Source organism: Oratosquilla oratoria, chromosome 9, assembly GCF_046742065.1.
Source record: "Oratosquilla oratoria isolate Oo_2021 chromosome 9, ASM4674206v1, whole genome shotgun sequence".
NCBI classification, from domain to species: Eukaryota; Metazoa; Arthropoda; class Malacostraca; order Stomatopoda; family Squillidae; genus Oratosquilla; species Oratosquilla oratoria.
In genome coordinates this window covers 30296450-30310789 of record NC_134785.1, presented here as the reverse complement: position 1 = coordinate 30310789, position 14340 = coordinate 30296450, and the positions used below count along the sequence as shown (strand labels likewise).

The 14340-nt window shown below is 36.4% G+C and overlaps 1 protein-coding gene across 1 annotated transcript; it reads right to left on the bottom strand.

Moving 5' to 3' along the window:
• Window positions 1–499: 499 nt before the first annotated feature.
• Window positions 500–14067, bottom strand: LOC143028302 (chitin deacetylase 8-like). The gene is made up of 7 exons (XM_076190178.1): window positions 13875–14067; window positions 12005–12300; window positions 7990–8110; window positions 5524–5694; window positions 4649–4764; window positions 3603–3770; window positions 500–980 (listed from the first exon to the last, which is right to left on the bottom strand). The coding sequence occupies exons 1-7, from the start codon at window positions 13965–13967 to the stop codon at window positions 707–709; spliced, it is 1239 nt and encodes a 412-aa protein (XP_076046293.1). The 5' UTR covers window positions 13968–14067; the 3' UTR covers window positions 500–706.
• Between the last annotated feature and the right edge of the window lie 273 nt (window positions 14068–14340).

The following is a 14340-nucleotide window of genomic DNA, read 5'->3' as shown; positions in this document are numbered from 1 at the left end:
TGTCGGTTTCATGTGTCATAGAGACTGGTAGAGTTGCAGAGTTGTTTAGCGACAGGATTTCCGCTTGTGTGTCTGAACACCGAGTGAAATGTATGCACGTGTCATGGTTCGAGTGGTACGTATTCACATGTGCTGTATCGCGTGGTATATGTAATTTCGTCGATCCTGTCAGCGGAGTGTGTATGTATGTGTGAGTCGTGCACGTGCCTTGTGCGTCCACCACAAGAAAGTCTGTGGGCGCCCCTGGTACCAGTTTCCCACCTTCTTAGCATAGCATCTGGTGCCTGTGTAGGCTTAGCACGACCCACGTGGACACTATGACCACGGGGGCTAAGGGGTCATTTTCCGGCCAAAGCCAAGGAATTTTCCATCATGCTGACTCCAGCCACAGCAACCCTGGTTTGGCTCTGTGACACTATGTGCAAAAAGGCTTCTTCCCCTCTATAAAATCATACAATATGTGTTTTGTTGATCATAGAATGGAAATACAAACAAAAAGTAGACTTGTGTAAAGATTTACTGATTTTTACATACAGCTTCTATCTCTACTCAGTAAAGCATATATAAATGTACACATGTAGATAATCACACAGCGTAATATATGTGTTTTTAGTGACTTTTCAACATAACCAGAATTGTTAGTCATAAATAATTATGACATGGTTCATAATTCAACCCATAGATTTTTCTCAATGAAAGAGTATGGCTATTTATTGGGTTTGGCACCATCAATGTTTTCAAGCCATGGGAAGTTTTCAGGGCATGGTCTCCTGCAGGTGTTCATTATGATTTCATCAATATCCAAAAATGATGGCACTGGGTTTTTATAAGTACAGTCAAGGGGATCCAGGCAGCGACTTCTGAATGTATCTGGGCAATCCAGAATCTTTGAGACAGGGACAGGGTTCTTCATCCACTCAATGACCTTTTCCATTGACACCACAATAACGTCCTCTTTCTGAACCACCCATTCCAGGAAACTGTAAGGGAGAAACAAGGAAACATTCCTTTAAAAGCATCCTATTAATGTTTGATCATACAAAGTATTGGGAACTAGTGTTTTAGTCAAACTATCATCATCTTCATTCCCGTATGAGGTCTCAGTGCCAGAGTGTTGGAGTCTTTGATGTCCAATTCTGAGTCTCTGCCACTTTTTTTGTATCCAAGTCCAAGTATGAGTCCTGCCACTTTCTGATGTCCAAGTCTAAGCCCAGATCCCCAGTTTATTCATATGTATATTATAGCTATCAATTTATTTATTTGACCATTTATATTTTGGCAAGCATAGTGGTGTAGTTAACTGATATATCAGTCACACATTACCACATCCCAATATTCAGTAGAAAAATCAAGGAAAATATAGAGAAATCTAGTAAGAAGAGGGGAGCAATCACTGGTTGCCATCCCTCCTTACTGTGGAAGAGGTACAGTTGAAGTTCTTCGAGATCATGGACCCAGTGCAGACAGAGTCAGTACTTTGGGGCTGTACATTCAGATTTAGGTGAATGTTGACTGTTACCAGGTTTTGAAGATGAGCAGAAGAGAGATGATTCTGTCTGACACTCATCTTTTAGGATGTGTAAGTACCTATCAATGGTCCTGTGGTTTCCTGTGTGCGGTACTGACTACATAGGTATTGTATTGATAATAGTTAAGACTTACTTATGGACTAGAATCCTGCAGTATTCTTTTATGACTGGAAAATTATTTCCTCTAAAAAAGTCAACATTCAACTTCTACTAATAAATCAAATTTTCTAATCTATCTTCACATAGGAGAGCAGTTATTTAGAGGAAAGTAAAGTGAGTAAAACTTCAGGTTTAGAAGATGTATATGTAAGGGCTAGGAAAATACTCAATCTTTTAGTATCATTGGAATTGACAAAGGCTTCAGGACCTAACTGTATCTAAAATTGAATACTTAAACAATGTAGGAAACAACTGGAGGACAAGATTCAGTCTTATTATATGATCATTAACAAAGGAATAGTGCTGCATAATTGGAAAAGGGCTAATGTGATACTAATTCCCAAAGGTGGAAGTAAGGAGACACCACTAAACCATAGGCCAGTATCATTGACCAGCACAATAGTGAAACTATATGAAAGGGTTGTGAAAGATAAATGGATCAAATGTGGAAGAGATGAGCTTTCTGACAGACAATTTGCCTTTACATCTGGAAGGTTATGTGCGTCAAACCTTTTAAACTTTTACTGGAGAGTGATTGATGTGCTGCAAGATAGTGAGGGCTGGGTGGACTGTGTGTACCTCGATCTAGAGAGGCCTTTTGGCAAAGTACTTTGCAGTCATCTCATGTGGAATTTGGAGCATATTAGATGATTAAGAGGTAAACTACTCAAATGGATGAAATGTTTTTTGAAGGGAGGTACATGAGGACAATATTGAAAGATAAGATATCAGGATGAAAAGCAGTGCCCAGAGGAGTTCTACAAGGTTTAGTGCTACTACCTATAATGTTTCTTATCTATGTCAATGATATGACAGAAAGTAAAACAAGCTGTGCCATCATGTTTGCAGATGATGCAAAAGTCCTGAGTAAAAAACAAAAAGAACTTTAGGCTACTACAAAAAGATATCAACCCAATTTTTCATAGCAACAAAAATGGAAATATAATTTCAATACAACAAATGCAAAGTACTAGAAATGGGCAATAACTGGAAAAGACCATCCTCAAACTATCCCTTGGGAAGCAAATCCATTACAAAAGTTACTAAAAGCACTGGATCTGCCAACTTTGAAAGATCGAAGAGAAAGATGTGATGTAATCACAGCATTTAAGTCGCTGAGAAGGATAGACTATGTTGACAGAGGAGATACCTTGACAAGGGATAGGAGGGCTTTAAGAGATTGTGAGAACAAATTAAGAAAAATCACATGTTTAAAGGATGTTAAGAAATACAGCTTTACATACAGATGCATCAATACTTTGAATAGTTTAGAAGGTGATATACCCCCAAGCTGGAACAAAACATAAATTCAAATATAAATATGACAATTGGAAATTAAGGATGAAAATCAAGTTGGAAGCATACATGATACTAAATGATATTGAAACTAATTATGATAGATTGGAGAGTAGGAGACAGGAACCTATAAGCATTGCTCCTTTCCTGTATACTATAATTAGGTGAATACACCTCCATTCTGCTACCCTCCTTCCATCTCTCCTTTACCGTCTTTATGATTCCACCTCTTAAACATGATTTTGTCCCAAAAGTTAGAAGCACTGGTATCACCAACAAAATAATAAAATGTTGTTCCTTGGTGCAAGGAATAACCAGGCAATGTGAAACCATAAACACACATTGTTGATGGCTCTTAGTAGTATGCCATTATGCCCCTGATATAACACCTTAGTAAATTTCTCTACAGTAATTGCGTCAACTTACTAGCATACTGGTGTATGTTATTTTTAAGCTAACTTTAGATAACTTATTTGAGCTGAGAGGGCCATCCTAGGTGAATGTCACGGTTGTGTCCCACTTGGGCATACAAAGTATGACAGAATCATAAAGGGTTTAAAGATGAGAGAAACACAGTAACAAGTTGAGAACTATTCATGTTTACACTGCTCTACTCACAGTTTGTATCCTTTGCGACGTGGACGACTTGTGCTGTTATCAGCTAAAAGCCAGGAGTAGTGGGAGTAAAGACCAAAAGGAGCCTTGTTGTTGTTGTAGTTCATCTCAAAGTTCCTCTTCAGCAGACTAAACACAGCCGTTTCATACTCCTCAAGCTCATCTTCATAACTGCATAAGCATCATGTGATAACTTCAGAAAGGAGCAAACTCAGCCAAACATATGAGCGTATAGTTTCTTAATTTCAAATCAAATTGTAATATCTTTTCAATCTCCACTCCCACCTATATTTTGCAATGCCAATGTGGTTTTTTAGATGAATTTGGAAGCCCAATGATTATATGTACAATATCATTTAATTCCAACATGATTTGCAAAGATATTTATACTTATGATCTCTTTAATTCTTTGTATTTCAATATACAGTGTTGTTGGACTTGTATTAAGTTTTAGCATACTTTGGTCCAATGTCTTATCAAAAATCTGTTTCATATTTCGTCTTGAACTCCTATTGTGTGTTGTTGTTCAGACTAATTGATAATTTGACATTATTTTAGATCCATCCTTTCAGTTCTGTTTGTGTTAAATTATTTTGCATGATCAAAATGAAGCATCATAATCCAAGTATGGACTCCATGAATGTGTATGACATAAATTTTCTTATATTTTGCTGTATTAAATCCGTGAAGTGTGCAATAAGCTCTAAAGTGTAATTTTCTTTCATATTACCCTAAGAATACCTTCATAAATTTGAAATGATTACAACTACTTAATATCTCATGTTATAATGATAAAACATGCTGACAGGAGGACTTCCCATAAATAAGGTCAATGTTTCACACTTCTTTCAATACTTTGTAATGTAATTTGTATACTACTTGTATTTTTGTAGAACCTAATCACAATTCAAGAGCGTCCAAGAAAAAATATCTGAGAGGAAGTATAGTTAACATGGGGGTAACAAGAGCATTCATCTCACTCAACTCGACCCATATAAGTAAGCATATACAAGTGAGTACACATGTGAACCCTAAACGCCTCTGCTCACCTCTGACAGGTGTCCAGCATGGAGCAGGGTTCTCCTCTGTTGTCCTGAAGGTCAACCATTGGAGCCACCCACAATCCTGGGTATTTACCTTCAGGGCATCGTCCAATTTGACAGTCCTAAGGAAGAAAATATATCAATCAGTTGGGGTAAACATTTCAAGAGTATGTAGCCAGATTCATCCTTCTCCTCCAGTCATGAGTGGGGATTATTCCTGATGATTTCTTAAATAGCCTATGTGATCCATCTTGAAAAGAGCACAGCAGGCTAAAGATTAGAAAGCAGGAAATCAACGAAAGGGATAAGAAACATTATTTTGGTCTCACACATTTTGTTAAGATTTTGTTATTATATCTTTATCACAGGCTGACTGTGCAAATCATAATATATGCAAATGTGATTATCCAAACTGAAAAGGTAACTAACTACTATTAACAAGGTCAGATTTACCTAAAAGGTCAAATAGTCATAGTCAGAGATCAAGGCCATTTGTTTATGTAGCAAAAATTTTAATGTCAAGTTTTTCGGATTTTTTCTTCTCTTTACATTTATTGGATTGGCATAAATTCATATTAAGGAATTGGCAATGAAGAGTTCCCGGACATAAAACACCACAAATTCCCAGAATTGGGTTTATGTCCTTGGAACAAACGTCTGCACAAGTGGCGGTTGGTGAGTGTTGGATTAAGAGACCTGGATGTACTTTATTGTTAGGTATTTCTTGTAATGTTTGCGTGTATATATAATTTTGTATAGAATTTTTTTTTCATCATAGCACTGATCATAGTAGCAAAAGGGAAAGAAAAATATCTGTGTAACGTCCTGCACTAACCTCTTGTTGAGTATGCCAATATGACTATCATCATCGCAGTACTCACCTGGATACTTGGGTAGTCTAGAGTATAGGGCCACATAGCACCCCGGGGCTTAGTGCCACACCAATTAGTATAATGAAGCGTCGACCATGAACAGTCATACTCGAAGCCGAGATCCTGGAGGGCTCGGAACATCTTATCGCCCCCAACTTCAAGGAAAGGAGCACGGAATCCCTGAAGGAGAGAGGAAGAGATATCAGCTACGATAGCTTTTTTCGTAGCCAAGAATTATTTCACTTGGTATCATCTTTGAATGACGAAACCCAGAATACCGAACGCTTTAATAACGAATTCAAATTAACGAATCTCAAAATACCGAAAACATTATAAATACATAGAAATAATAATAATTTTGTGTGTGTGTGTATATATATATATATATATAATATATATGTGTATATAAATATATACTGTATATACATATATATATATATATAACCACTCCTCGTTTAACGACGACAATTGGGACCAGCGCGCCGTCGTTAACCGAATTGGTCGTTAAGCGAAAGTGTATACATATACGTACATGTTATGTATGTACAATGTCCAGAAATACATGTATCTTTATTTTCGTGTATTTTTCCTCTTTTATACAGTACATTAAAGCTTTATTTACTGTTTATTTACGGTGGTTAGGTTCCTGAAATTACCGTATATGACCAAATCCGCGTATGCTGACATTCCATATTGAATACCGGTGTATTTTTTTAGTTTCGACCATGGCCGCAATATAGCAATAGAAAATTAATTATTAATTTTGTAAATTAAAATGTATCAACGTAATATGCAATTTTGTGGGCGGAAATGAAAGTAAAAAATACCTTGCTACAAGAAAATATGCTAATGAACGAAGTCGGTAGCATAGGCTCGGGACGCCATCTTGTCGTCTGCCAACGTCTCTCACGACGACGACAACGAGGACGAGCCGGATGACATTTAATTTGCAGGTAATGATTGATTAGACACAGGTTAGGTTAGTTTAGGTTAGACGAATTTATCATCCTTTCATTTCTTCGACATCGGCATCTATCATAACAAACATGGTGTACCATTCGTCCGACATGACTTCGTTACTTACGAAATCTGTTTTAGCATTTTTTTTTATTTCCGCTCACAAAATTGCATATTACGTTGATACATTATAATTTACAAAATTAATAATTAATTTTCTATTGCTATATTGCGCCCATGGTCGAAACTAAAAATTTACCACTACCGGTATATACTGTACCCCAGGTAGTTTTTGCAGCTTGCAGGATGGTAATGTAGACCTAAGCTTCAGAACACTTTACCTCACAGGTAATATCCACCGTACAAGTTCATTTATAACATCATACAAATTTGCCTCAGCCAACTTAATTATCGTACACGACGTCGTAACTTCGGGAGATTTACGTTAAACGAATATTGGTCTGTCATAAAGCCCGTCGTTACTCCGAGTTGTCGTTAACCGAGTAGGTCGTTAAACGAGGAGTGGGTGTATATATATATATATATATATATATATGTATGTATATATAATTATATATATGTATATACAGTATATATTTATATACATTATATATATATATTGTATATATATATATATATATATATATATATATATTTCTTTTTTCGGAAATTAAGTGTACAAACCAGTTACCTGGCGATGTCAGTTCCATAATCAACTGAAATATTCATGAAACTTTGAGAAAATATGTGGGGATTTCCGAGACTCAGAACAAGTCCAAGGCCAGAATGTACAGAAATTATGAAATCTAGATCTATATACCAGTAGATCAATTGAAATTTAGATATCTACTTAATTAAATAAAACATTCTTGAAGCTTGCTATAATAAAAGAAAAATAAATCAGAACTTACAATATCTAAAGCAAGAAATAATTGAACAAGTACATCTGTATACAATGAAAAATAAAGCACAATAATAATGATAATAATAATGATAATAATAATGATAATAGTAATAACAATAATAATAATAATAATAGTAATAATAATAATAATAATAATGATAATAATAATAATAATAATAATAATAATAATAATAATAATAATAATAATAATAATAATAATAATGATAATGATAATGGTTTTGACTGGCCACTAGGTAATTTATGATTATATAGTTTTAGATGTCATATATATATATATATATATATATATATATATATATATATATATATATATATATATATATATATATGTATATATATATATATATATATATATATATATATATATATATATATATGCATAATATCATAGTAAATGGAATCTTTAATTGTATTTTTCATATATAATCGTCTTATTAAAATATTTTCGATATACTGACGCATTCTGAATACTGGTCGCGGTGTAGTCAGTTTCAGTATTTCGGCATTCGTACGAGTTGTGAAGAAAACCAGAGGTCTCCATTCAGCAGTAAAATGCAAATGACTGATGCCATCGCGATATCAAGAGTACGCACCTTAATAGCTTCAGGGGCCATTGAAGCATGCCTCGCTAAGATTTCCTTCATCGATTTTATTTCGGAGACCCATGTTTCGTAGCTCGCTGGACGCCAGTAATCCTCTACGTCAGAGTAGTGCCTGGTAATGATCAAAGGAGAGAACGTATACATATACACCTAATTCACATATAGAACCTTCAAAAATTTCGAAGGCAGGTGTCTCTGTGACCAATGGAATCATAAAGAAACAGGACTATTGTTAAGGACTGTAGTTTACCATTATTTCTATCTGTATGGAGGCAGGTGTCTGTGACAAATGGAATCATAAAGAAACAGGACTGTTGTTAAGGACTGTAGTTTACCATTATTTCTATCTGTATGGAGGCAGGTGTCTCTGTGACAAATGGAATCATAAAGAAACAGGACTGTTGTTAAGGACTATAGTTTACCATTATTTCTATCTGTATGGACAACATCGTACCGCAGTCGTGCGTAAAAGGACAGGATTCTATGAAGTTGACCCAGTCTTGCAAATCAGAATTAAGTGGTTAAAAGTTACAAAGGTACTAGTATTTTATTTTCTATTCCTCTTTCAGCTCCAGTCAATAATGTTTATTAACTTTTGCTTATTTTTCTAATTGACCTCTTTGCTCGAGGCATCATGAGATTACTCCATATTCACTCCTGTATTGCCTACTATGGTCTGTACCTCAGTTTATATTTTGTTTCCTGTAGTATGCCCTTAATAATGAACGTCCCTACCACACCATTTCTTCGGTCTTCCCTTTGATTTGACCCTGGTAAGGCTCTCCTTCATTGTATCCAACATATTATTTCACCCCTTTTAGCACATTATTTCATCAAACCGCTTGTTTTATTTTGGACTTGCAATAATATATATATATATATATATATATATATATATATATATATATATATATATATATATATATATATATATATATATATATATATATATATTAGTGGGGAGGGCTTTTCAGGCTGATTTTGTTTCGCTTTCTCTAAATTTGGATCATGATCCTAAACTATTTTATTGTAGTCTGGAATATTTTTTACGTGATGCTTGTTGGCGTTATCGGGCGAGTAGCAGCCAATTTAAGGTGTTGGTACACTAGGCACTTCTCGCTAGCATGCTACTTGCTTTTGTTACTACGTTTGAGTAGAAACGACCTCTGTTACGACCTTTTGTTTTTCAATTTTCCAAATGTCAAATTATTTTTGTGTCACACGCATTGAGGAGCTGAATGACGAACTAAGAGAAGTTAACCTATAGACACGTTATTGAGATGTTCTTACGAAAGTCGAGAATATTGAAACCGAAGTCGTTTCCACTCAAACGAAGAAGCAAAAGCAAGTAGCATGCTAGCCTAGTGTGCCACCTTTAGTTACTGCAGCAAAGAATTCGACGGAAAGTAAATGGCTAACCTTATTGGATAAACCTTCCAGCAGCATAACTTCGTTGGTTGCTGATATAATCCAGCTGATCCCCGCAAAGAAATCAGGAGGGAAGTGAATTAATAAAATAAAGAAAAAAGCGGAGCACTACAGGATAGAGATACGAAGTGTGCGTTAGAAATATTATGTGAAATGGAAGAAAGTGAAAAGGTAGATGGGATGAAAGTTCAGGACGGAGAAGGAATTAATATTAATACGAGAAGTAGAAGAGATGGAAAGGGAGAACGAAAGGAAAGACAAAAATGAACAAGAGTGTTAGTATAGTTACTATCCTACCAGGCTATTCAGAATGTAGCTCGTATCCTACCATGCTATTCAGATTGTAATTTGTATCATTCCCCGACCTGACTGATTTGACAGCCTGACATCCCTTTTTTCTGCATCGTTAAGGGCCATTTACTGTACACGGTCAAACAGTTTGACAAACCCGGTTTGTCAGACAAGTGTTTGAAGTGATGTTTGACCGTGTGAATGGGGTATTTGGTCGTCAAACACGTTTGTCGAACGTGTTTGACAACCAAATACCCTATTCACACGGTCTAACATCACTTCAAACACTTGTTTGACAAACCGGGTTTGTCAAACTGTTTGGGCGTCTAAATGCCCCTTTAGACGTAGTTATTATTTGCTCGTACTTTTTTGTTTATAAAAACCACATCACTGTCGCATTTCTCACAATTCTCTATTTTTTAAGGACATCATGTCTAAGCAGAAACTTCGTGGCAAGTTCCTCAGTGAGGCCTACTTCTCGATGAAACTTAGCCAGATATTGGTTTGAGATTTTAGTTGAACTTCAAACGGAACTATTTTTTAATAAAATGATCACAGTGTTAGTCAACTCTGAAAGTATTAGTACTAAAGTGAGATAGTCGAACCACACTAGCTTGTTAACTTAGTAGGAACAGGGAACTTGGGTAGGATACGAGTACAAACTATCTCATCTTGGTAGGAACAGAAAGCTTGGGTAGGATGCAAGCTACACGAGCACCAGAGGAGGAGTACGAGAATATGATACAAATGCAACCGGTGGATGTAGCGAATGGAAGAGATAAAGACGATACTGTAGTTTTTGCGAGAGCTACCCCGATGAGTTGTTCGTTACCCTCGAGAACAAACCGGTAGAAATAGGATACTCGATATACAAAGGGGCATTTTTAGTACAGATAGCTTTGGTAGGAAAGGCGGCTTCAGTGTATATGGCTGAATGGTCAACGGAATGCCAAAAGGCAAATCCTTACGTCGGCTGCAGTTTTGCAGGCCCTAAATACGACAGAAAATTAATTTCATGTGTAGATGTAAGTGATAGTGTAGGAAGTGCTTTATGCCAGGAATTTGAAGACCGGTTAACGCCCTTCTGCTGAATGAAAATACCTGGAAGCAGACTAAATGTACAAATACAGTTAGGTGGTAAAGAATATAATCTTCATTATTTATAAGGGAACTCGCCTCAAGTGGTCTGAAAAATAAAACGGATAATCACTTCCCCCGCATTTATGGCTTAATACTACCCCGACAGTTCAGACATCTATAAAATTGGCATTGCACTCCAGAAAGTAACAATTAAAAAAAAAATTTGGTTTCCCCATAAATAAAAAATGCCTACCTGAATAAACACACAAGCAGAATAAACAACAGAGTTGTCCTTTTAACAGCAACAACAAAAATGGGACATCTGGCAATGATCACAAAAATTAGTCAAAGTTAAAGTCAAAGCTAAACGAGTTAGACAGGGACATTTCACCTTTTACCGGGTAAAAGGCACCTCTGCAGTTAAATCATCTGGTGTCAGGCCTTAAACAAATTACAATTTCCACTGAAAAAAAAATCAAAATTAATCCTGATGAGAGCAAAAATTAGATTCCCTCTTCCACTCACTAATGTATACAGTATTATTCTAATGCTCTATTGTACCGTCGTCCTCATGGCAGCCACAAAACCTTTAGTGGTTACAAGTTTTTGCCAACAATATTTGCTACTTTTTTACGCATTTTGTCACGATAAACAACATTACATTGTACAACTATTTACGATCACTATGTATCTATTTGTTTATGACAAAGTTTGTGACAGAAAGAAGCGAATGTTGGTAACGAAAACTAGTTAACGTGGGGCCCTGTAAGATGGATAGCAATGCTGCCCATTTTCAAAACCCGTCAACCCCCTCACCCCCATCAGGAGGTGCAGCCCCAAGGGGCTGGCACTCGGTCTCCGGACTGGGCCCAAGATCTCTCTTTATCAACTTCAACTGCATTTCTTACATTTCTATTTCTTTACACATGGAGAGCTGACAAATGGCAACTACTTTCCTCTTCCTACCATTTTGAGCAAGTTACATAGAAACAGCCCCGCACTGACACATTGCAGACAACAGTTCAAAAATCTTCCCAGAGATATGTATAGATTCAGAGGACCGTTGCCAACCACTATGGAGCTGCGGGTTTTCTACTTTGTGAATATCGAGGCATCAGTTATATGATTAGATTTAACTCGTTAACAGTCACGGTTTTGTGGCTGACACGAGAACAGTTTATGTTACATGTAGAACCTGTACCCTTACGAGACAGAGTGGACGGCGATCTCTTGTCCCTTCCTGTAGAGCTCGTGCACAAGGCTGTAGTTGGTATAGGCATGGGACACGAAGAAAGTCATCGAAATAGGACATCCATTGTGATTGTTCAGTTTCATCAAATCTTCGTAGTACTTGTAGTTCTCCTTAGTGACAGCGTCATCAAACGAGAGGATGACAAACTGAGGCACATCGTCAATGTTGTTGATCTTGGCGGGCGCCTCCACGGAGGGACAGCGGCAGTCCGGTGCTTTACAGTCAGGACCCTCCCGGCAAACAAGAACCTCCTATGGAAAGAGTACCATAAGGAAATCATTCATCAGAATACTATTTCATGTAGTAAGCGCTGAAACTATCAGTTGTTTTAAAAAACGATTAGACAACTTTATGGATGGGGACGACAGGTGGTGATGGATACGGAGCTGCCTAGTGTAGGCCCTATGGTCTCTTGCAGTCTCCTTTATTCTTATGTTCTTATGTTCTTATTATGTGCCTACGTGTAGGCTTTACGCAAAAGTAAATAGAAATAAGAATGGGATCCTTTTGTATCGGATGATATCTCTCTCACATTCTCCATGACATTCTTTTGGTAGCAAAGAGGCGACAGCATATCCTAAATAGCTTTCTCCAACTGGATGACACTTTTCTGTCGAAGTGCCGCCAGGCTCTCATTCATCTCCATAACACTTCGAAAAGGCCTATGTTAGCCTGGCGAGAAATCCTACTCAAAATTAATTTCCTCTAGATTTCCGGTGAGCCCTACCCATTTCTTCATCCTAATTCTTATTCTACTGAACTTTCCGAGTGCACGTGGAAAGTTCCCCCCGAGGATATGTCATCAGTATCCTTCACTTTACCGATAATATTACAACCCACCCACCCCCAATCACCGACAGTTTGAATGCCAACAATATATATATATATATATATATATATATATATATATATATATATATATATATTTTTTTTTTTTTTTTTTTCCATCTGTACATGAATCTTTTCCCTTTTGCTTCAGTCTTTACCGCCGTACTTTTTTTGTCATAGTTACCGCCTTAATCCTTATTTTCTACCCTCATCTCCGACTTACACAGCACTCTAGTATCTCTTTCCACTCACCAGTCTTGCCATCCACTAAGCCACGAAATCCATTTGTGGCTCATCCAAATTTCCTCTGTTCAGGTTAGTGACCTTTTCCTTTATATCATTTCAAGTCGACATTCCCGACAACGACCAAGCCGACAAGGCGGCTTGACATGCAACAGCGACCCCTTCTAAAAAAAAAAAAAAAAGCTGGCCATATGATGCCTGACAACCTTCTTTATCTCTAATACTACCGTAGAAATATCTTAAATTCTTTAGATTTTAAAGTTATTTTTGTTTCTGATTGTATTTTCTCTTTCTCTATTTTTTCCAAATCCCTTTGGAATGCTTAGGTTTTTTATATGTCCCTTTTTTCGATATATATATATATATATATATATATATATATATATATATATATATACATATATATATATATATATATATATATATATATATATATATATATATATATATTATTTACTACTATACCATTTTGGATGAAATTTATTTCAAGATTGTCTTTCCTAATAGAAGCATTCCCCACATATCTCATTTGACAGTAATAAACAATATAGTTTGACCTTGAGAGGTCAGAATTATCTTTAGTGGACAAATCGAAAACTGTTGTAGATAGAGACGTTCATTTCAACTTCACAGATGTTTCACACGGACTTAACATTGTCAACAACGCGGGAGTGATTGAAATGAAGTTTTGATCAAAATAAACCCAAGACATTTCTAATTTTCTAGAAATCTTAGATCAATATTTGTTACTTACATCAAGAGAACCTTCAGGACATTCGGCGAAACTCAAGACGCCAATGACTTGCATCAGCGCAAACAAGAGGACACCCAGCGCTTTGCCCGCCATTTTTGTACAAATTTCGGTTGGTGTCGCGTCGTCTGTGCTTGATGCAGAGCGTATATTATCTCCTTCTCACACCTGACGACGACTGATGATATGACATAAATATGGTCACATTATATACAGGCAGTAACACTGCGCGTTAAAAGCCAAGGTTGCCACTTCGCTTTTTTTTTTATTATTGTTTTACAGCTGCCACTTCTAGGAATGAGTAATGCGAGAATCAAATTCTCATTTTTGACAGAAGTAACAAACTTACCCTTGTGTGCGTCAGTATATACGTATAAATATGTCGTATCTGAGAAATTTGCGATACAAAACATCCTGTTGTTTGGTAGGAAGGACGCATAATCGTAAGGATTTACCTGTCAAGGAAATT

What these genes read in the sequence shown, in the direction of transcription:
- LOC143028302 (XM_076190178.1), bottom strand. Translation starts at nt 13,967, where the DNA reads ATGGCGGGCAAAGCGCTGGGTGTCCTCTTGTTTGCGCTGATGCAAGTC. An exon ending in GTCCTGAAGGTTCTCTTGAT is followed by an intron (nt 12,301 to 13,874) that starts GTAAGTAACAAA and finishes CTCTTTCCATAG; the next exon opens with GAGGTTCTTGTTTGCCGGGA. An exon ending in TGGCCCCTGAAGCTATTAAG is followed by an intron (nt 5,695 to 7,989) that starts GTGCGTACTCTT and finishes TCTCTCCTTCAG; the next exon opens with GGATTCCGTGCTCCTTTCCT.